This window comes from Sinohyriopsis cumingii, chromosome 6 (genome assembly GCF_028554795.1).
Source record: "Sinohyriopsis cumingii isolate HCF-2022 chromosome 6, ASM2855479v2, whole genome shotgun sequence".
In the NCBI taxonomy this organism is placed as follows: domain Eukaryota; kingdom Metazoa; phylum Mollusca; class Bivalvia; order Unionida; family Unionidae; genus Sinohyriopsis; species Sinohyriopsis cumingii.
The window spans coordinates 35,499,010-35,524,687 of record NC_142966.1 but is presented as its reverse complement, the minus strand read 5'-3'; the positions used below and the strand labels follow the sequence as shown (position 1 = coordinate 35,524,687).

General features: G+C 34.7%; 1 protein-coding gene across 1 annotated transcript in view; it reads right to left on the bottom strand.

The window, feature by feature from the left end:
- LOC149796710 (uncharacterized) overlaps window positions 1-25,678 on the bottom strand; it is a 79,643-nt gene that overhangs the window by 15,786 nt on the left and 38,179 nt on the right. Inside the window, exons 7-13 of the mRNA XM_089961340.1 lie at window positions 25,277-25,368; window positions 23,891-24,023; window positions 23,481-23,597; window positions 22,287-22,497; window positions 15,640-15,704; window positions 14,313-14,420; window positions 9,696-9,872 (exon numbers count right to left, since the gene is read on the bottom strand). Of these exons, the coding sequence (XP_089817466.1) occupies window positions 9,696-9,872; window positions 14,313-14,420; window positions 15,640-15,704; window positions 22,287-22,497; window positions 23,481-23,597; window positions 23,891-24,023; window positions 25,277-25,368 (903 nt within the window). The remainder of the gene's footprint in view (window positions 1-9,695; window positions 9,873-14,312; window positions 14,421-15,639; window positions 15,705-22,286; window positions 22,498-23,480; window positions 23,598-23,890; window positions 24,024-25,276; window positions 25,369-25,678) is intronic.

Sequence of the window (25,678 nt, the reverse complement as noted above, 5' to 3'; positions counted from 1 at the left end):
ATAATCCAAATGTCATCGGGCATTTGTGCAATAAATTTTATTCCGAAAATAAATCTCTCTTCTTTGTGTGAGTTTTTTATATGTTCGATTATCTTTTTCGCTCGCTCCAAATTCATCGTAGCATCAACAAAGTTAGTTTTCCATGTCGACCAAACATGAATCGCTCCATCATCAAAAAATTCCTTCTTCGCACTATCAACTTCAGGAATGATATATTCTGCCTCATCGAGATCAAATAAATCCATTATTATATTTTAGACAAATATCTAAATATAATGAAGCAATGCGCGTGGATAACAGTTGGATCAACAAAATCATGTGATAAATCCTGCAGAGGTGAATATTGTGGCGCTCATATATACGAAATTCGACGAGGTAACAAAGGACCACAGCGATGTTTAGTTTGCCAAGTTGGTATTCGAGGAAAGACAAGATTGTGTTTCTCCTGTGGAGGAAAGAAATATCGTGAGTTACGAAGATATTATGAAAAAAGATCCTCCTCGGTAATAAAATGCGAAGAAGATTATATTAATCGTTTCAAAGCAAATTACGATTTAAACAAAGAGAATATCATATATGGAAATGAAATCAGCGATTCCCACAATGAAAATCACATGCGAGTATAAATCGCATCCCATAATCGAAGGTTACGAAGCATCTGAGGATGGTAATGTCAGAAACATCAAAACAAAGAAACGTGTTGGTAGTATTTGTAATTCGGGATATCTCAAATTTACAGTCCATAAAAGAAATGAAAGAACAGAATGTTATTCGAATCATAGATTTGTGTTCGAATGCTACAAAGGACCAATAGAGATCGGACTTGTTATCGACCACATTGACGGTAATAAACTTAACAATAAACTTTCCAATCTGCGCGCGGTAACCCAGAGTGAAAATTCAAGATTTGGTAATAACCGTGGATTTCCTAATTATTCGAAGACTGTTAAATCAGTGAATCAAGCAACAGGTGAGGAAATCGCGTTTACATCGATGAGTGCAGCAGCAAAACATTTCTTTATTGAACCACGATCAGTACAATTTGTGGCAGAAGGAAAATACAACGCAACATTTTCTTATGATGCTGATTCGTGGATCAAATTCTCCTATGTACCAATAATATTTGATTCGGAGAGTGACGAAGAATAATTGAATATCTCCGCAAAACAAAAAAAAAGATTAATTTTGAAAATTTCCCTGGATTTTATTTATTTTTTTCGCCCATTTTTCCCACGGAGACAGATTTGGAAAATCTCACTTGCGATTTAAAAATCTATGATTTCACCAAAAGATTGATACTTACAGTTTCTCCTCGTATATCAAGTAAATTTCCTTTCTGATCCGTTAGTTTGAAATTTATTCTTGTCAATAATCGATTATGACATCGCAGGTAAAACGGATTCATTGGTTCCTTGATTATCAAGTAACCAGGAGATGCGCTAGGTGAAAATGAATACAATACAAATCCCTGATTCGCTTGATTCGACACTGACGAATCAACATTATAGCTACCCTCGACAACATCCGCGTGAAGATAAATCGCGATAACTTCCGTTATATTAACGATACCCGGCGATATGTGCCGTCCACCTTTGTCAGGATCGTTATTGTGTTTAAGAATCAATTCTGAATGTATTTTTTTGGTCCATGCGGAATGTAATTTCGGAAATAAATCATCAATGGTATCAGTGACGGATTTTCTCATCGCATCAAAATCAGAATTAGGAAATTTGAAATTTGGCAGTGTTTCCTCGGTTAATTCAAATACTCTCATGAATTTTTGTTTCTCACCCGAGTTCTTGATCAACTCGAATTTGCTAATAGGAAGAACATACTCGGCAATTGATATATCGTCGACTATCGCCCGAATAAACATATCATGATAATATTCAATATCATTCGCAAGTTGATTTAAAATTTTCACGTGCTTTATAATTTCGCTACATGAACCAGATTTATTTAGGATGCATTCATGAAATGATCCTCGCAATAAATTTAATTGTAATTCGTGTTCTTGAATAAACTCGTCTAGTGTTCTTCTTACCAAGATACCGTCTATGGGGGCTATTATCCTGTTAATGTGGGTAGCGTCGAAGATTTTCACATCTGGGGGGATTTTAGGAAGAGGCAGCCATGAGAGAATTCTTTCGTTAATAAAAGTGAAAGCGAATATTACTAGGTTAATTTTGTGGTTATTCATAAGATTGATGGCGCTGTGGATCAGAGGCTTGTGTTTGATATCTCCATACCATCCTTCGTCGGTTGTAAAATCTTCCTTTTTTGGTTCCGGTAGTTCTGGAAGGGTTTCATCATACCAACCTGGAATAATAACATCCGATTTCTTTGGTTTTATCAGAGGTGCGACCTCGGGCCAACCTAATATATTCCTGATCGATGATTGGTAAATATCTACCACGTACGGTGATTTCACTTCTATCATTGACGATAGTGTTGGATCATGTGCAGATATTTTTATTCCCGGAGTAGCATCGCCGGTTAAATTTGATATTCTAGTGGTAAACTCATTATTCAGCTGATCAATTTCGTAACTACCGGTTGGTATACCAACGACGATCCAATCGGGTGTTCCATCGGGTTTATTTTTATTTGCAAAAACAAGTGAATTATTTGGCATCAAATTACCGAATGATTTCGATCTAACATTAGGCCAGCTATTGTAGACGCGCAATTGTGTTAACGCAATTTCATTAACGCTAATTGGTGTTGAAAAATTAATACTAAACTCGGGTTTCGTTGAACTTAGCGATATTAACGTTGTTGTTGGTGGTGTCGTGTTTGTCACGATCTGGGCTAACTCGGACATTATTAATATTCATTTGTTCAATCTCCGAGTAAATACTGATCATTGAAGAAAATTCTAGATCGGATATAATACCATCGTTGAGACTTTCAGAAAGTAACAATGATAACTTCGAGTACGCATCATTGATCTTAGTTAGTTTATTTTTATATGATGATAATTTCTCACTTGTGCACGAGGATATCTTTTTTGCGATGATATTAAGAACACCCGCGATTGCTGTTGTTGACGAGATTATTATTGTTGCTACGATTGGCGCTATCATTGTTACCGCGGATAGAATTATTCCTGCACCAGCGACCACAGCAGATACCGCGTAAACAGCAACATCAATGATAACTAATTTGCGCTGGTACTTATTTATTTTTATCTGATAATCGTCAAGTTGTTTTCGCAACGAATCCTGCCATGATCGCGCCTGATTGTAACGGTAATCCGATGCTGTCATTTATTAGTTATTTATCATTCCAAATCAAAAGGGAAATATAACTCTTCATAATCCTGGGGTAGTTCGGATAAATATTCTAAAATTGCAAAAAAATGAATTGGTTGTGTTATGGTTCTATTTGGTGGTTCCAGATTGATGATAATCCTGTCTCCGTGCTCTGCGGGTGTAATAATAAAACCGGGATAATTTTCAGTGAAAAATTTAGAATGAGTTTTTACACTAAATTTTATCCTGGAGATAATATATATTCGATACATACCCATAATTGGCACTTGAAAGAAAAATGGGTCAACCCCAGGTGTCCATATACCTTTATGTGTATTTACCACAAATGGTACACTACAGGTAACATTATTTGTTTCTGCTTCTTCTGGTATCGAAATTCGCGATAATCTTCCAAGGTTCATTGACGATATTTTTGTGTTGATATTGTTAATTTTTGTGGTTGTTTCGATAATTTCCCTACCTAATTGCTTTACGTCAGTGGCGTGACCAGTTTTATCGGCGGATTGATCAATTTTTGCTGTTGCAGCAAGAAGTTTCGTGTTTAAATCTCGAATTTCTCCGTCGTACGTTGATGTATCGACTTTTTGACGAGCCAATTCACGTACCGCGTTAATTTCATCGTTGATGGATTTTATTTGTCCTTGCATCACGTTAATCCCCTTGGTAAATTCAGGAACAACAACATTGCCGAGTTTAATAATTTCCTCGTTGATTTTTTTGTTGAGATCGTCGATGGATGGTTTCTGACCCATCGAGATATTTACTTCGTTAATTTCGGCAAGAATATTAGTAATTTCCTCGTTGATTTTTTTTATTTTTTTGTTGAGATCGTCGATTGATGTTTTATCGATTTTCTGACTCATCGAGATATTTACTTCGTTAATTTCGGCAAGAATATTAGTAATTTCCTCGTTGATTTTTTTTATTTTCTCGCTGAGATCGTCATGTGATGCTTGATCGGCTTTTTTATCTGATACGGAGGAAGTATCACTGGATGTTTTTATATTCTCGTCAAATTTTTTGCTAAATTTATCTAAAACATCGTCAAGTTTTTTAAGGTCGTTATTTAGCCTATTAAGTCTTTTTGTCATTCTATCCTGAAGATCGTCGTGTAATGCTTTATCGGCCTTCAGGGGTAACTTTGCTATAATATCGGCGATATCAACAACAGATTTTAATACCATCTCCGATTGGCGAGTAAATTGACTAATGTGATCGCGGTATTCGTCTCGCTTGATTATATCAGTTATTTTAACGTTGCTAGTTTGTAATCGCCCTTCTGCATTTTGAAATACAGCAACTTCGCCAGGATCCACCTCTGACAGCGATAAAAGATTGTTAATATCGCTCTTAGTTGCAAACTTTGATGTATCGATGTCGACTGCTCCCTTTTTTTCTTTTCTGAAGAGAGATCTACCGTAAATGTCAACCATGATATTTATCTACGGTATATTCAAATAAAATTTTGCGATAAGGATTGGATGATTTTGAAATTGCATCAAGGACATTAATTGACTCCGGGCCGCATATTGGTGGATCCGCTAATGTTTGTGTTGGAAGCGTTGAATACCAAACCGGAAGTTTTAGTTTTGACACATATTTGATAAATTCATTTGGCGGTGCTAATCCATATGAGTCGAAGTAGATGATTTCGCGAGGATTAATCGCGTAAGCAACCCAGTGAGTGCCAGGGCCGGAATTTTTATCGAGGTTTATTATTCCTGTCTCGGTAGGATTTGGTTTATCCGGTAGTTGATCTCGCATAAATACGCCCCTGAAAAATTTTATTTTCTTTTTTTTTGCTTCACTGATTAAATCTAAATTTGAGGCTGGTAGGCTCGACTTAGACCGGATCCGTACGGGGGTCGTCTTAGGTAAAGGCCTGATCCTTGTTGCGGTTGCATCAATTTTGTGAGAAGGGGGAGAAGGGGGAATATCCCTCCCTTTTTTTTGCGATATCTTCCTCCAACGACCTTTTTTCCTAATGCGGAACCTATCCCACCAAGTGCACCTAATCCTACTGCCTTTGCAATCATGGGGGCCGCTGCAGCTATTAATCCTGGAATAGCGGCGAATAAAGGAAAAATACCACCTACTTTGATCATATCTCTGATTGCACCTATCGAGAGATTCAAGCGAATACCAGTATTTGCTGATCTGGCTCTGGTGAAATGTCCGTGTTGATTTTTAGTTAACGATAGTTTGTTAGGTCCACCGTGAAGTTGATTACTTTTTAAGGTTAAACTTAAACCTCGTCGCGCTGTTGTTGCTGCATGAAGTTTTTTCACCTGACCGGGGGTCAGAGTTACGCTGACGTGATCGTATGGCATATTAATAATCACTTAATCTAAATTTAGAATTTATTACATGTTCTCTACGGGAGCGTCGATGACTCTCATTCTTCCACTGATGCCTTCCAGGATCATCGTTCTATCACTAAGAATAACCGCGATTGCTCTTGCTGGTCCATTAGTGTTAATTCTGGCTTTGAAATGAATATCGACAACCGACTGCTTTACCAAATCAAGATGTTCCAGGGAAAAATAATAGATAGGATAGAGTGTATTAAAATCTAGTTGTGATATTTGCAATCCGGTATCAATATTTTGATCGCGTCCCATAAAACTTAGTAATCGATGATACGCGCGTGCCGTCGAATTGGTGGCATAATCGATGGCTATTTCCTCGGTTGGCTCCTGTTGGCCATTTATTCTTAATGATATGTTTGTTGCCCCAAATCGATCAAATATCATGTGACTATGCAGTTGATCATTTCTATTTACAGATTGAAGGGCAACAAAGATATGTCTAGGTGCGGAAGAACCTTGTTGTGAAGCAATTCGCCAGGTAAATATTCCGTTAATATCAATATCGTAGGAGTCGGTCATAGTTGTCAACCAGGACATAACGGATTTTCCACCTTGATTCATAAATGATAATAATTTTTCTTCTATGATCATCGATGGTGTTATTGCTGGCATCCACAAGGTAATTCTTTCAAGGACAACTTTGCCGATATCAAGGGGATCTGCACTTGCACCTCGCCAGATGGCTCTGTCATCATTGACATCTCGAACGAAAGATATCGTATGCTTCGCTCCGTAAATAACTTTTCTGAAATGTCTGCAAAATCCAAAAATATGAGATAACGGAATTGCGCAGGAAAATCTTAAACTCGGACCAACCAACATAAGTTTTCGCGTGGCAAATCCGAGATTGTAATCGTCATTGACGCCAGTTATTAAAGCCATCTGAGTAGCTGGTGCAGCACCAGTGTTATCCATTGGTATAGCGATGTTATACCGATTATGTTCAGCTTCATTAGAATTATCCTTGGCAAACATCATACTAGGACCGGCTGATCTGGTAAAATCATCCGAGTATCTTGCTAATCCTATGATCGTCGTTGCTATATCAACATTATTCGTGATTGACTCAATCTCTTTTCCATCGATCATGTAAGTGGCACTCTTGAATAATGACATAATGCCGTTATTGACAAATCCAACTTTAAAATCTGCTCCAAAGTTGGTATCGTTGGCTCTAACAATTTTACCAACAAATTCGATATACGCCTCAGATGGAAGAAAATATCTTGTTGTATCGTGGACTTGAATTTCCTTCCGATTTCTTGAATCTGGCTCTACTACCTCGTACGAGAAATACTGGAAATCTCGCACTGATGTATCCCTACCTACTGGCTCGTCCATGTCAAATACTTCATTTGACACTTGTGCGAACATTTATTATTAATAATATCGTCTAAAACGAAGACCATCACCTGAAACAAAACTTGTATTTGCTAGATTTGTCCTAGCAACATTCTGCGCTAGATTTGTATTAGCAACTTCCTGCGCTAGATTTGTTATAGCAGCTTCCTGTGCTAGATCATTTATTTTTTTATTTGCCGCATCATTTATGGCCTTACTGACTTCGGGTGGCATTTCGCTGGTAATGGGTAATTTAACAGGTTGCTTTTTACGTACTAAACTTAATATTTTATCTTTGATAGCGTTGAAGCCTTTACTGGCCAAATTACCGATACCAGAAATGGCAGTCTCGCCGATCTTTCCTATCGCTTTCAACCCAAATTGCTTAATCACGGGTCCAATTTTAGGTATTACTCGCGTGACAAGACTTCCAACGATATCGCCGAATCCATTACCGTGAATATATTTGTATACTGGCAATCGAGAGTTTACTATGCGAACCTGATTAGGTCTGCGTTGATGTTTATGAATAATCATATTATTTCAATTGTGTTGATTTAATCGATGAGTTCATCGACAAACTCTTTATAAATGTGAGAATCGATGATACCACCACGGAATAATCGCTGACAAATATCTGATGCTTCGTTGACTATCTCACGGGAGTTATTTCCGGCTCGCTTTCCTCCGATTAATACTTCAAGGCGAGATACATCGTTGACAACACTATCGGGACAAACTGAATATCCGCTTCCTGTTTTTTTTGTTTCTGGAGATTCCAATGGCGTTACGTAGAATAAATCGTCTGACGGCGATGAAGATGTCCCTGACGATGACTTCGGTGGCGAATCCCCTATAGGAATATCTTGTTTAGATTTTATTAAAGATAATGCTATTGCTTTTCCCTCTGATAACTCTATTCTGTAATTACCAACATCCGATGAAAATTTCGCAAAACCTTCATCAGAATATCTTACTGGTTTTCCTAAACTACCAAAATACATTATCGCATACCAATCAAGTGTGTTAACTTTATCAGCATTAATTTCTTTTCGTAAAAAGAATCTTTTATTTTCCGTAGAATCATTCGCAGCTATTTGAACTACTGAATCATAGTGGCTAAGTAAATAAAATCTTCTTGGATTCAAATAATTATCCGCTGTTACACTAGGATCAATTTTAAACACACTACTAGCCGGTGATGATTTATATTCGGGTACAACTATCGATTCATCACTCTGATCTTTTTTCTGTGGTGGAATATCTTCCTTTGGTCTAGCTCCTAATTCCTCTGGTTGAAATATTGGCTCCTGTGGTTGAATATCTTCCTGTGGTATTACTTTTCTTCCTCGTGTTTTAGTTTTTTCTTTTGGTCTAGCTCCTAATTCCTCTGGTTGAAATATTGGCTCCTGTGGTTGAATATCTTCCTGTGATGTTTCTTTTCTCCCTCGTTTTTTAGTTTTTTCCTTCTTCTCCTGTTGTTTTCTTTCTTTTTCCAGTTGTTTTCTTTCTTCTTTTTCCTGTTGTTTTCTTTCTTTCTCCAGTTGTTTTCTTTCTTCCGCCTCTTGCTTATTAAATCTTTGTGTATCTCTTGCTGTTTCTAAAAATCTTCTGTAACGCGGATCCGTTGTCTTCCTTATTGATGTTGTTTGTGTGTAAATTTTATATACCATATCATACCAACTATCGCGAGTTGCATATCTTTTTTTTCCCACTGCAGTCAAATATTCAGTTCGACCACTAAAATAGTCCTCCGCAAATTGGCCAACCTCATCTATGTTATACAATGTCGAGAGGGGCTGCGATATTATTTCCCATCCCTCATCGGTGAAATTTTCTCTTAAATTATCGATATTAAACTTCCCTTTTATCATTGAGATTTTTCTTCCTCCCGGTTTTCCACCTCCAGGTTTTCCTCCATCAGTAATTGCAAGTTGTTGCGCCGCTGCTGCTATTGCTAATCGCTCGGGTAATGTTCGTGATTGATCCTCAATACCTTTCAACATAGGAAAGATTCCACGTTTTCTAGCATCTGGATCTTTTTCGTCGCCATATACAACCTGTTCAATTGTTCCGGTCACTGGCTTCAACCATTTTGCCGAAGTTTCTGAAATTCCATGTTGCATATCTTCGTAACCACGAACATTTTTCTTAAATAATTGTTTTGTCGGAATAAACTTCTTTAATGCCGCTAATTGCTCTCGCGCTAATCTAGCAGATTGAGGTTCTCCAACTGTGCTAACTTTTCGACTCATCTTATTTTCAACTATATTGTTTTATTGTGAAATAAAATTAAAATCCGCAGTCGGAATTTGCAATCACAAACAAATTTTACAATACCCCCCCCAAAAAAGCTGCCTTTTTTTTATGTCTGAAAATGCACTTTGGGTTGAAATTTTGCGGATTAATTTGCGCAGGAGGCGTTATTTCTGCTTTCTGAGGCTTCTACGGATAAAGTTTGTGTGGGAGGCTTAAATTTATCTGAGCCACCTGGTCTGTACGACTTCCCTGCTGCTCATGGGTCAGCAGGTCATTAAAATTTGTGATCTGCTAGTGATTGATGATCCACGATATGACTAGAGAGGTCAGTTGCTTAGAGACTGATGATCCACGATATGACTAGAGAGATCAGTTGCTTAGAGACTGATGATCCACGATATGACTAGAGAGATCAGTTGCTTAGAGACTGATAGTATTTATAATATCTCACCTCTTGGTAGCATCAGATTTCGGCAGCTCTCCGAACTAATCCGAATGGCCCCGGGTTCTACACAATCTATCTCGTCCCAGTCCGATATGACACCTTCGCAAGGCTCTCCGAACACCGTTCCATTAAAGGGAATTGTCCCGGAGAATCCACAATAAGTGTCCCACAGATTGCCATCCACTGTTAAGAGAAAAGGTACTTATTATCTGGTATCGATGGTTCAAAATCAAGAAAATAGAGCCCAAAAGAATAGCACAGTAAACATTCAGAAACATTCAAAACTTATTCTGATATAAATTATTTCAAGTATCTCTACGCATTTCAATTTTCGTAAATACACGGCACATAGAGATTCAGATGCACCCCTCTGTCACTTAAACCTTCCTGTTTTAAATTGTTACCCACCTATCCCAAAAAACCGATCCCAACAATAACGCACAGACACACCAATCGAACTTACCTGTAAAACATGCTCAAAACTACACCATATTTTATGGTATCAGCATCTTGTCTGGAGACATATTTCTCTTTGGTTTTCAAACGTCTGTCAAACAGGCTTTGTCTTTTTATATTTTGTCCCGTTTCACATTATATCAAACAAAAGATCCGGACAAGCTGAATCAGGACAACCTGTCATTTGGTCCTAATATTATTGGTATATCAAATTGTGATCAGCCCATGGCGCAATAATACACAAATATAGACATTAGTGCAATTGTGTGCTGTCGATTTTAGCCCTATAGATCAATGATGCATTTCCATTCATTAATCATTAGTGACGTATGAAAATAACGATAAAAAGTATTAATAATCCCCGTTTTCTAAATGAATTTAATAAGGTACGCAATTGCATTGCAATCCTTTCTGCTAACCATTCCCTCCTACCCTCTCATGCATATTTGATCAAATACGCAGATATTAGGAGTGAGAGAGAAAAGGAATCCTTGAAACTGAACTTACACGAAGTAACCTACAAAAAGATGGTTCGTCGATACGGTATGTGTACGCCTTCTTGGAATTTATATATAGTGTTTATATAATCAATGATACAAAGTTGAAATAGCCCGTCGACTCTACGGTAAATTGCTCGGTTAAGATGCACAAATACAGTACGTGAATGCTTGTTGTTGTTGTTGTTGTTATTTCTTAAACCTATTATAATGTTATAAATTTCGAATATTATTAATGAATATGAAAATGTCCAAAGGTCCCCCCCCCTCTCTCTATACATACATATATATATATATATATATATATATATATATATATATATATATATATATATATATATATATATATCTGTGGACAAATTGTAGCAAGATACGGGCAAAAATCCGTGACAAGAAGAGAGAAGATTTTTGCTTGTGTCATACAGCAATGTCTCTGGACCTGTGAATTGTGGTAAAAGTTAAGTCAAAACGACCAAACGAAGACACAGGCAGCAGAATTTGTCAACACTTGATTTCTGATTGAAATCCTGCCTCGTGTCACATAGTTGAATCAGGTTAGCTTGGTAGAGCCATAAACATCGATTTCGATGCGAATGTTTACAAAGTTTCCACCGAGAGGGAATCAATTTCATTACTAAGCTCTCCCGTTCTTGAATATTCTCATGGTGCAGAAATTCCAGATTTACTGCGATGTATATTATTCAGAGTCGGAATTGCATCACATGATCAGAAACGTTAGTTCGTTGCAGCTATTGTACCGCGTAAAGCCGCTCTGGTTGGATGACTTTCTGTCGTTTGGGAGACTGGCATATGTTCACATTCTTCACTAAATAGGTGTGTGTGTGTGTGTGTGTGTGTGTGTGTGTGCGTGTGTGTGTGTGTTAGATACTGAAAGTTGATATTTAACCCAAACTCGGTATAAAGCGGGGTCCATGCTAGTCTTTTCCCCCATATCTTCCCCAACATTCTAACCATTGACCAATGATCTCATTTTTATTTTTAACCAGTCTTTTGGGGGTAAATTAGCCATGTTCTGATAAACGCAATCTTTTTTCCTTTATGTCCGTTGGACAACCAATTAAACAATGGTCGCAAAAATGTTGATGTTAGTAGTAAAATAAAAGTTCCAGAAGTCGTGGAAAGGATTAGTTGCACGGTCGCAGACAATGAGTACAATGAGCTACAATTTCATAGGCTTTTGTTGGCCAATCCGATTCACCTATAAGGATATGTTGAGATGTTGAAATTTTAGACAGATATTAAACTGCACACCCTGTATGTAAAGTATACCATCTATGTAGTATGTACCTCGGTACTTTGTCACTCTTTACTTTGATAGTTTCCGTTGGTAAGGAATGTACAGAATTACACTAGTAATCTTGCACGAATTTAAAGATCTATTTACAGCATGTTTTCGTTTTTCATGAAAAAAATAATTTCAAAATCATTTTTCAGTAACAAAACAGTTGTATTTGTTACATTAATTTTAAATATTACAAACATATTATATTTATGTTCCATTAATGATGGTAGACACGTGTCATGTAAGGCAACGTGGTGGTTTATTGAGATGTGAAAGAAATAGTGGCCATGCAAAGCTTTTGATAAAGTTTTGGATTTAGAAGAAAAGAAGTCAATTTTTAGTTATTTACTAGCGTGTGCTAATGAGTTTAGTATATGCATTCGGTTGTAAGACTGCGTGTGTTAATGTGTTTAGTATATACATTCGGTTGTAAGACTGCGTGTGTTAATGTGTTTAGTAAATGCATTCGGTTGTAAGACTGTGTGTGTTAATGTGCTTAGTATATGCATTCGATTGTAAGACTGCGTGTGTTAATGTGTTTAGTATATACATTCGGTTGCAAGACTGCGTGTGTTAATGTGTTTAGTAAATGAATTCGGTTGTAAGACTGTGTGTGTTAATGTGTTTAGTATATGCATTCGACTGTAAGACTGCGTGTGTTAATGTGTTTAGTATATGAATTCGGTTGTAAGACTGCGTGTGTTATTGAGTTTAGTATATGCATTCGGTTGTAAGACTGCGTGTGGTAATGTGTTTAGTATATGCATTCGGTTTTAAGACGGCTTGTGTTAATGTGTTTAGTACATGCATTCGGTTGTAAGACTGTGTGTGTTAATGTGTTTAGTACATGGATTCGCTTGTAAGACTGCGTGTGTTATTGAGTTTAGTGTATGCAGTCGGTTGTAAGACTGTGTGAATGAGTTTAGTATATGCATTTGGTTGTAAGACTGCCAAAAGTCTTACGATTTTCAGTAGAGCTTTTGTTTTATGTTAGAATGTTATGCAATTTCAGTAGTCCAAAAATATTGTATGCTTGGTTCAGTAAGTATGTTTTTATGTTTACTGTATTTATACTGACTCTCCCTTGTAGATATATTGTCCGGGTGTTGGCATTTCACTTAAACGTCCCTAGTCTATTATAACAATAATTTAATTAGTAAATTAATTATAGACTTCAGTGCTTATAACTCATACTTTTAACAACATGTTCTCTAATGTCAACACTATACCTTTCACAGTCTGTTACCATAAATGCCAGGTTAAGTATCCCGTTTTAGTCAGATTTTTAATTACAAATTATACAAATATTAAAATACAGATATAAAATACATTTACTAAAAATCGGGGAAGGGAGGCTAAGAATATTCTTTGAATTGGGATATTTTTTCAAGGTAATGTAAAGGATATTATATGCTGTTTTTTGATAAAACAACGCAATATATTTTTTCAGGTTATTGATCACGCGGAATTTCTTTCATTAAAGTGTAATAGGTCCTGTCAAAAAAACTTAAATTATTTGTCCCAAATATAACCGTGGTATACCGTGGTAAGTTTCGTTTTACCCAGCTATATCACACACACACAGATACACATAAACACACACAAACAAACACACACACACACACACACACTCATATATATATATATATATATATATATACTGACACCAAACACAAAAGCACTGAAAGTTTTAATCAATATTTCACAGGAAGGAAGCAAAGCCCAAACATTTCCATTGGTAATCCTAATAAGAAGAGGTATTCCAAAGTTTCGAATCTTATTTTTACCGAACATACACAAAACCATATACGTGCTTTGTTCCGAGTCGGCGGAAAGAACGAGTTCGATACGGCGTACAAATACGTCGAGGCCGTCAGACATATATGTATTTATTCGCTATAAATGAGTTATTTTCGCGACTGGGAACAAACGATACGTATGATTTTGTATTTATTCCATGCTTCTTCCTGAATACTTTCCATAATTTTTGTTTGGTTTGAAATATGAAAAGCGTTTATGGAGCTTTAATCGAACTGATATTTATAGATTTTCAATTCCGTACATCTAAGGCTACTGAGAACGAGACCAGTTATAACACCTAAATACGTACAGTCTGAGTACGCCATACGAAAGTATGTATTTAAACATCCATATCACACCGCAAATCAAATAAATAACATGAAATGGACATACAATAAAATCGGTGAAATATAACTTGCATTACTTGAGTCGTTAACGTCATTGAGGACGTGTATATTTTAGACTGTTGATGTGATGCATAAAACAAATCAAGTACTAACTTTCTGTGTAGTGGTTTAAAGTTTTCTTATAAATCAGAAACAAGCACCTTCTACTAATTACTCTTACATATTAAATTCTTCCAATTTGCACCCCGATATGGATCATTTACGGAGAAGACCGCCTCATCGAAGTCACAAAGTTCTTCAAATCCCACGTCAAATCGGAAACTATTTCCTAAAAAGTGAAATTTATTGACATTTTATAAGACCCTTCTAAAATCGCATTGCGCAGTTGAACACACACACACACACACACACACATATATACTCGTGGATCGCCACTTGCACAAATATTGATAAAGTATATCCGTTTTTCAATCGTTTAAAGCAATTATCCCCTCATTAGTTTATATTACATAATGATATACTAAAATATATCAGTGAAAGAAAGATGATATCGCAAAAGTGACGATATCACTTTTGAATTTACTTTTGTTTTCCACGTGGGAAATGTTTCTTGCCTTGCGTATCTCATTCAAACCCGTATTTCCATAATTATCACTATCTCGGTTTTCTTCTTCTTCATCTCCCCCAGTTTATCTGTCCACAAGGATGCACAGATCTTAAAATGTGCCAAAAATGTAGACACTCTAACATAAATGTAGGTAAACTGTTAGGAGGTGCCACCAAGAAATACCTAAAACGAACTCCAAAACAAAAACAAGTTGGCTTTAGATTTCCCGACTGGTCCGAATAGATTGCCGCATATGGCGAAACCAATTCCCGTAAGTAAAATTTATACTTGTACATTCATTTGCTGCACCTACATGCATCCAAATCTTGATTTTTGTCTCATATATACACAGGGACGGTCCGAATGCCTCTATGTGACCTGTGCACTGAGAACTGGGGAGACGGAGTATATATTTTGTATTCACATATCAAAAGACTAGTAAGCTGTTTTATATACTATACGTTAAGAACTAGAGAAGACATTAAGGTGCCAGACTCATATATTCCATATAATATTGATTCGATACAATATTGCGGGTCGGCCGGTGCGTATTCAGCCCAAAGAAGTAGTGTTAGTACAGAATGTTTACTTGCACAATGAAAACTTCTATGACTATTTTTCATAGCAACAATGATAATGCAGATGTAATATCATAAATCAAATTAAGCATACCATACTTAAAGAATAAGCTGAATTGTCTATTTCTTTATTCAAAATGAGCATATAGTTGAACATGTATAATCGAAAAATGCTGCTGAGGTGTTTACAATAATGGGAGATCGATGCTAAAAACATATAGCAGCAACCTTTTCTGAGAGCTGCAGTCAACCTTTCATCTGAAGGAAATACTAGTCGACGATAATTTGAATAGTGCGCACCTAAGTTTTAGTATTGTCATTTATAATTTCGAGAAATGTTTACAATTATGAGATATTCTTACCTACTCTGAATTGTACTATGTTATTGTTGAGTCGATGCAATTCCAAACATGTATACCGCATGGCGCTGTAAAGAAATATAAAAAAACAGAAGAGTTATTTCTGAAATAAATCAGAGAAGGAATTTTACAAACCTCTCATATAAAATGTGTGATAAATCATTCAAACGTATGAATTAATTGACAGATTTTATCAAATCTAAATAATGTCAGAAGTAGTAACAGTCTGAACTGGGGTGACAATAACAGTACACCAGTACAGATCCCTATGCATGATATGTCTGAAGTCTGAAAAGATGAAGGCAGGGATATTAAAGAGTATAAACTACATAAAAGCTTAGGATGAACTACATAAAACAGTATAAAAAACTACACAAAACAATAGTATAAACTACATAAAGCATAATATAAACCACAAAAAGCGTAGTATAAACTACATAAAATCATGGTATAAACTACATAGTGCATAGCATAAACTACATAAATCATATTATAAACTACATAAAGCATTGTATAAACGACATAAAGCATAGTGTAAACTGCATAAAGCATAGTTTAAACTACATAAAGCATAGTATAAACTGCAAACAGCATAGCATAAACTACAAACAGCATAGTATAAACTTAAACAAAGCACAGTGTAAGCTATATAAAGCATGGTTTAAACTACGCAAAGCTTCGTATAAACTACATACAAGATTAGTATAAGGTACCTAAAGCATATGAAAAACTACACAAAGCATAGCTTAAACTAAAAGCATAATATAAACTATATAAAGCATAGTATAGACTACATAAAGAATGGTATAAACTACATAAAGCATATTATAAACATAAAGCATAGTGTAAACTACATAACGCATAGTATAAACTACTTATAGCATAGTATAAACAAAAAGCATAATATAAACTACATAGAACATAGCTTAAACTGCATAAAGTATAGTATAAACTACATAAAGCATAGTACAAAGTACATAAAGCATATTATAAACATAAAGCATAGTGTAAGCTGCATAAAGCATAGTATAGGCATAAGCAGAGTGTAAACATAAAGCATACTAAAAACTAGATAGGGCATAGCTTAAACTAAATAATGCATAGTGTAAACTACTTAAAGCATATCATAAACTATATAAAGCATAGTATATACTACATAAAGCATAGTATAAACTGCATAAAGCATATTATAAACTACATAAAGCATATTATAAACTACGTAAATCATAGTATAAACTACATAAAACATAGCAAAAAATTACATAAAGCGTATTATAAAATACATAAAGCATATTTTAAACTGCATAGAGCATAGTATAAAATAGAGCATATTATAAACATAAAGCATATTATAACATAAAGCATAATAAAAACTAGATAAGGCATAGCTTAATCTACATAATGCATAGTGTAAACTACATAAAGCATAGCTTAAATTATATAAAACATAGTATAAACTACATAAAGCATAATATAAACTACATAAAGCATAGTAAACTACATAAAGCATAGTATAAACTACATAAAGCATAATATAAACTATATAAAGAGTAGTATAAACTACGTAAATCATAGTATAATCTACATAAAGCATAATAAAAATTACATAAGCATATTATAAACTACATAAAGCATAGTATACACTACACAAAGCATAGTATAAAAAGCATAGTGTAACTATTGCATAGTATAAACGTAAAGCATAGTATAAACACAAAACATAGTATAAACCACATAAAGCATTAAAAAAACCTACATAAAGCAATGATAAACATAAAGCATAGTTTAGACTACATAAAGCATAGTAAAAACTACATAAAGCATAGTTTAAACTAAAAGCATAGTATAAAGTACATACGCATAGTGTAAACTACATAAAGCATAATATAACCTACATAAAGCAATGGTAAACATAAAGCATAGTTTTGACTATATAAAGCATAGTAAAAACTACATAAAGCATAGTTTAAATTACATAAAGCATAGTATAAATTACATAAAGCATAGTATAAACTACATAAAGCATAGTAGAAACTACATAAAGCATAATATTAACTACATAAAGCATAGTAAAAACTACGTAAATCATAGCATAAACTACATAAAGCATAGTATAAATTACTTAAAGCGTATTATAAACTACATAAAGCATAGTACAAACTACGTAAAGCAAAGTGTAAACATAAAGCATAGCATAAACTACATAAAGCATAGTTTAAACTAAAAGCATAGTATAAACTACATATGCATAGTTTAAACTACATAAAGCAGAGTACAAGCTACATACATCATATTATAAACCACATAAAGCATTTTATAATCTACATAAAGAATAGTATAAACTACATAAACCATGTTATAAACTACATAAAGTATATTATGGCCAACAGCTATTTCAGATATATGCGCAGGTGATTTAGAATGAGTATCGGGATTCATCAACGAAGATCGGGTATGCTGGTGGAGCAGGTTTTGCCAAGCAGAAAGTATCTGATGCTTTCCGCTTTCCGTAGGAAGGAGGGAACAAGTTTGTGATGAGAGAGCCAGAGGACGATATCCATTACGTTATTGATTCAAGGTACATATTATACATAAAGGCTTTAATGATAAAACTGTACACATTGGGGAATAATCAGCATGGAACAAAAGAGGTTGGTTTAGTGTTTATTTTAACTCGTGTGTGTGTGTGTGTGTGTGTGTGTGAGAGAGAGAGAGAGAGAGAGAGAGAGAGAGAGAGAGAGTTCACTGTATTGCAATCTTGGTTGCTAGATCACGCCGAGGTGTCAGCATAAGAAATCAAGATAATTACGAACACTTGTAGCATCGAGACATAATCCGGATTTTTTATGCTGAAAACGAAACGTCTTCCAGCAATCAGAATCGCATTAGTGTGATAATGACATTTTAGTTATATACCTATAAATTTTGAGGTGATATATATATATATATATATATATATATATATATATATATATATATATATATATATATATATATAGATAGATAGATAGATAGATAATTTCAGTGGGGAAACTCATCAAAGTTATCAATTATGAACTTCTCTAAATGGGTTGTACAAAGTGACGCATTGTTACCGTTAGGCCACATTATATACTTTTTAAAAAATGAATGACTATTTATTGTGGTATTGGTAAAATGATGGTTAGATATTTTACATATAATGCTAGACTTTTTTTTAACTAACGTCACTGTGAGTGGTTTGTTTACTGCTTGCGCTAGCCATTGAACCTCAAAGATAAAATAGCTCCAACCTCGTTTGAGAATAAGTTAACATGGAATTAGACATCGATTCTAGTTCTTCTGGAGTAGAAAACTGATAATTATATAATACACTTAAAGACAAAATTTATTACTTGTAAATGTGAATGGTTAATTAAAACACCAATTTGGACAGCGTAACAATCTGTGCAGGCGAGCGAAAATAATGTCCATATACAGTTTAGGGAGGAAGTGATGATGAAGTCAAGCGTTTCCTCATGAAAGTACACGAGGATCTTAGTTATCAGTATGAGTGATTAGCGTGTGAGAAGAGATGTTAGCTGGGAATTTTACGATGCAATGCAGAAATGTCCAAAATATAATTTAATTCTCTAATGTTGACCTGAGTGGCTATATTGCTATATCTATAATATTGACCTGAGTTTCTGTATTGAGGTGATAGTTGCATACCATGTTTGTTTAATATCCAACATGTAATAAGAGATGCATTGAGGAGAGCGAAATAAATGAGCGTTTGACAATCAGGGGCCATAACTCCGCTTAAAGACTTGCTAACATGCTGAAAATCTAACTCTGCAACACTGATAATCAAACTCAGCCTGGTACACATCAATAACAATCTGCCTAAAAGTAGTCTAAAATATAATACGGAGTTAGGTGGTTATGGTGCAGAAACTAAGCCAGATGAATCTAACAATGAGGGGCCGTACCCTTACAAAATGACGACGAAGAATGATGACAATCAAATTTAACAAATGGCCCATTAATAGCATGTTACATAAAATATTTCATTATATTAATCAATATTATATAAGAGTTCTTATGCAGGAATGAAGATGAATAGGTCTGAATACAACATGATGTGTAATAGTCAAGGGATAAAAATGAATAGGTCTGAAAACAACATGATGTGTAATAGTCAAAGGATGAAAATGAATAGGTCTGAAAACAACATGATGTGTATCTGTCAAGGGATGAAAATGAATAGTCTGAAAACAACATGATGTGCATCTGTCAAGGGATGAAAATGAATAGGTCTGAAAGCAACATGATGTGTAATAGTCAAAGGATGAAAATGAATAGCTCTGAAAACAACATGATGTGTATTTGTCAAGGGATGAAAATGAATAGCTCTGAAAACAACATGATGTGTATCTGTCAAGGGATGAAAATGAATAGGTGTGAACACAACATGATGTGTATCTGTCAAGGGATGAAAATGAACAGGTCTGAAAACAACATGATGTGTAATAGTCAAGGGATGAAAATGAATAGCTCTGAAAACAGCAGTATGTGTATCCGTCAAGGGATGAAAATGATAGGTCTGAAAACAACAGGCTGTATCTCAACCACATAGAAAGCCAAAAATGAACCTTAACCTTTATCCAGTCACTAGCAACATGTCTACCGATGTTTAATTATGAATAAAGAAATATTGAACGGCAATGAAAATTTCGTGGAAATGATTACTTTAAAATTCCCATTTTTTCTACGAAATGCGGAAACAACGACACGTAGGGAAACTACAGTAAATTCTAGTCAATACCTTTTTCAGGAATGGCACTAGCGATGGATAATAAGTTTCAAAAATCATATTAATCAGCGTGAACTATACGATAGGTATTAATCTTCAATGGTTATATTGTTATGTATAATTAATTCGCATATTTTGTTAATTTTTTTATTCATTAGGTACTGTGGGTAAAGTAAAACTGTTTCTTGTAGTGACCTTGTCCAAAAGTAAATGCGTTGTCTACATGACCAGAATCATTGATGTTTTAATATATTTTGTAAACAACTAGTACATATTTTATATTTCTCAGTGAGTGTAGGTTGAATATTAAGATTATTTACTTAGTATGAGTCAAGGACATTATGTTTAAGTTGCATGCTGGTATAATTGTAGAGAAGAAAAGATAACGTTCTAATTTATAACTTAATTTGTTAAAAAAATACAAGTTTGGCCATCTTGCGGGTTATTAATTTTTGCATTAATTTTATATATTACAGTTTACTGGGAAATTTATTTATTCTTGTTGTAAGATCTTGAAGCAGAACAATTTGTTATGTTCAGTATTCGTTTTGGGCATGCATTTATTTAAATTATTTATTCTCTGAAAATACGAAGTTCTCATCTATAGTACTCTTGGACAGAGACATTAAGTTGGAATTACAGTGAATTCAAATAACGACTTCTTAGATTATATTATTGTGATTCATCAAAAGACTGTTGGCACGTAATAACACTTCACGCTATTAGTACACTCGAGACTACAGGTCACTTTTTATTTGAAATGCCACTAAAGTGTATTCAGAACTACGTTAATATGGACTTGAGTTAGAAATTATATGATTATTTACAATATCGTAAGGTATTTAATCATTTTAACTTCTTATTCTAGGTAAATAAATTATGTGTTGAATTTTCTATTACTTACCCGGTAATTTAAGACCATAGAGTCGTAATACTATTAATCTGGGTAAATCATAATATTAATATTCAGTGGTCTTTAATCCTCTCAATTGTCATATTAATCCTTAACGGTCATATTAATTTGAGGAAACTATTCATATTCCATGCATGTTTGAGGTAAACAATGGCTTGGACATTAATTGGTATGATCTTCACGCAAGGTCGATATTGTATCAAATGTCGTCATGAAGTATTGTAATCTTCATGCAAGGCCGACATTGTATCAACTGTCGTCATAAAGTGTTATAATCAGCATGCAAGGCCGACATTGTATCAACTGTCGTCATAAAGTGTTATAATCAGCATGCAAGGCCGACGTTGTATCAACTGTCATGGCACAAAGGAAGTATCAGTCATAAAACACATACCATCTCGCCCTGGGTATTGTCTACAACAAATAAAACTTCCGGATTTTAAGTCCTTCTTTTGTTATGGTTGACTGAATGCTTTTCTAAATCACTGTATCGGTTTTACATTTTAAGTACATCCATGTGTGAGACCGAAATCGCGATAAAGTTCTAAAGTTGTGAACTCTGTTTTTATTGAGAGTTTTTGTGTCATATCAAATGATATGTAAATAAAGCGTGGGCATTAATACATACAACTCCCGTTTAAACTTAAACTCGAATCTGCTAGAGGTATGAAAATACCAGCTTTTCACAGGACTCACCTAAACATTCAGTTACTCAGTCATATGAAGCAATGACGTCAGAGAAGGGATTCCAGAAATTGAATCATAGTGGTACAAATGTGCTTTCATCACATAAAAAGGTTGGTTTTTAAACCCTAAAATCAAATGAATGCGAAATGTTTAAAAATATATAAGTTTCGGGATGTGTCATAAAAATGGAAGAAAGTCATTGTATAAAGATATAGCGGTTGGCACTTTCAAGCAGCTTGTATCAGTAGGTATAGTTAAGTAAAACAATTTACTCACCATCCATTTTTGAAGAATGACACTGTCTTGTACTGGTCTTCGTTGTAACTATTCCACTCCTTACATAAAAACGTTCCAAACTCGGAGAAAGTCACGGCGGAATGATTAATGAAGACATATTCTTTTCCTGGTCTATGATCCATTAGAATCCATGACCCGTGAAGCTTGCCGGAAAATGGACTCAATGTTCGCAACATTTGCTTCTTCTCGTCTGTCATAAAAAGAGAATATATGACATAGATAATTCTTATGCAACATGTATTATTTGCAAATGATATGCAATTGGTTGTTAACAAAGGTAATGGAAAGTTGGCAAATTTAATGGAAAGTTGATGGAAAGTTGACAAAGCACAAAAGAGTTAGCAAAGTTAACGGAAAGTTGGTGGGAAATTGAGAAACGTAATGGAAAATTGATCAAGGTAATTGAAAGCAGCACTTAAAGTGACATCGAAAAAATACGATATATATAGCTCGTTGAGTTTATAGTTTTATTGTTCTTCCTATTTTGAAGACCTTGCGTCAGATTATTTAGTTCTGAAACCAATGTATTATCTTCAGAAAATAAAGCTGTTATTATTATTATTATTATTATTATTACTATTATTATTAATTAATTAATTAATTAATTAATTGTTATTATTATTAATATTATTATTAATTATTTTATTATTATTATTATTATTATTATTATTATTATTATTATTATTATTATTATTAATTAATTAATTAATTAATTAATTAATTAATTAATTAATTATTATTATTATTATTATTATTATTAATTATTATTATTATTATTATCATTATTATTAATTAATTAATTATTATTATTATTATTATTATTATTATTATTATTATTATTATTATCATTATTATTGCAGTAAACTAGATGATTAACATATACTAGTTTTGTATCAATAACATATCCATGTAAATGCAATACTATTTCCTCCATACGTAGAAAACTTAAGTTATTTGGAGCTAGACGTTGTCGAAGAATAGCGATTGGAATATAGATTTGTTTTGACATCCAGTTGAGACACAACATTATCCAGAATGACAGTAACCTAGAAAGGAATGTTTTTTAAAGATGAAATGTTTACCTCATAGACACGAAGTGTGAGAAAAACAGAAAAAAAGAGCGGCAAGGTTAGAAACAGTGACACAACTTAAAGCAAAAAATGTGTGTATTACCACAGAGTCCACATGATTCTTGACAATGCACGGCAAATTTGTTTTCCTTGTGACAAGCGCCTCGCTTTGCTACATGAATACATTTCTCTTTGTTTTCGTCTGCACAAGCCATGGGATCTGTGCCAGGAAAGGGACACGTATACAATTGATATGCTTATATGTTGCTTGTACTTAAGAAGATAACAGTTGCAAAAGATTCCCATGTCTACTTTGTTAGCATGAAGTAATTGGTATCAACAAGTGAAATTATGATAAATTGTAAGACAGTCTTACTACAGTTTAACTTATTCTCTGAGTTTTGAATGCATTATCCATTGACTCCTTGGTGTATTATATTATATACCACCTTGCATTCTAGCATATTACACTATAGACATTATAAACAGTAAGGAGGTCGCATAAGTATTTACCAATTTGTTTCATCCTCATTTCATAATAGTCCATTCCACTCTGAGGTTTGCCGTCTTCTTGAGTAGGACATACCACACTAAAATACAGCATAACGGTAAACTCGGCCAGCTCGTGCAGTTTTTTTGGAAAGCGCTAAAAATGAAATGAAAACAGCAAGATCCATTGTGCAGTTCCCTTCTTGCCTGACTGTCCTGCTTATCTCGTCTATACTCCTAAACTTACAATTCCAGCCCAACTGCAAGACAACATACACCCTGACCTGTTGTCGCATACTGCGTCGGCAGACCAGGGTCTATGTTGTTTGTTCTACTTATTGTTGCTAACAAAATGCAGAGATCAAGCACTTCGAGCACCAAATGCAATGACAGATCTGGGTCACTGTAATTTGTAATTGTACTCAACATATACGTGAGCATATTCGGTATATTAGGTTTCAACAACCTTGAGTTCTGACGGATAGCTGACATCTTTACGCTAACTAGATAGAAATCGTGTATTTTTGTAGTTCAAATGTGATGCGAACACTGATAGCTTACATTAAATACAATGTCAGGCGCGAGACACTATTTCCAAAGAAGCTAATTCAAATATATTTCTTCGGACACATCACAAGGCGTCCTTTATAATATTCAGAATTGAGCAGACTACTTTAATCAAAGTAAAATGAAAGTAGAGAATGGCGCTGATTTGACGGACTAGGGGCCTGCGTTGACTTGCTTGTCTTGTAAAACTTCAAATAATGTATGATAATCGTGTATCTAGTACACAATGAAGAGCTAGTGCCGTTATATTTTAGTGTATTTCTTTTCTGTTTCAATTGTGGTTAGAGCGTCGGCCCCTGATTCGAGAGGTCGTGGGTTCGAACACCAACCGAATCATACCAAAGACTTATAAAAATGGAATTAACAGCTGCCTCGCTAGGCGCTTAGAATTAAGAGGTTAGTGTTAGGACTGGTCGGCCTGGTGTCAGGACAATGTGACTGGGTGGGACATCGTGCTACATGTCTGCGTCATGATACCCCAGTGCTAGATATCACTTTAAACTGCCACATTGCAGACATCGTACCGATATGACTGGAACATTGTTAATGCTACGTTAAAAATCTAATTCACACACACACACACACACACACACACACACACACACACACTTATGTTTCACAGTAACATTCATATCATCACATCATTCATAAAAGTGAAAACAAATGTAGAATCTTATTCTTGCGTCCTCTTTCATTATACTTCTGATGACTAAACTTTGATCAAATGTTCCATGCAGTTCTTGTAAAAGTTAATGCAAGTGCTGGCATGTGTGTGTGTGTGTGTGTGTGTGTGTGTGTGTGTGTGTGTGCTTCTGTATGTCGTTTCAAATAACGTGATCATACCAGACAGTACTGAGGTATCTCGCCATCTTCTGCAACCACCAAATAATAATACTGTGAGTGTTCCCATCCAGCCCAACATCGGAGTCTTTTCTCTGAAATATATAATAAGTTTAAAGTCGAAAATGTTAACAAAACTTGGTTTTATTTCCCAACAAGGGTAACAAACAAAGCCAAAAACAACTTCAGACGAAGAATTAAACCCATCTGTTTCTTTGTCATGGTTTGAGAAAGATTACTATTGTTTAACATCATAGAATGGCCACTGTGTAGCATCAGTTTTCTACCAGATAATATGATGATAAGCAGAGATGAAGCTTTATGGCCATCCTTTATCTTAAACTAGGCAAATGAGTTTTTTATATTTCAGTGTTATACATAAAATAGATATCATAGCTTTGAAGA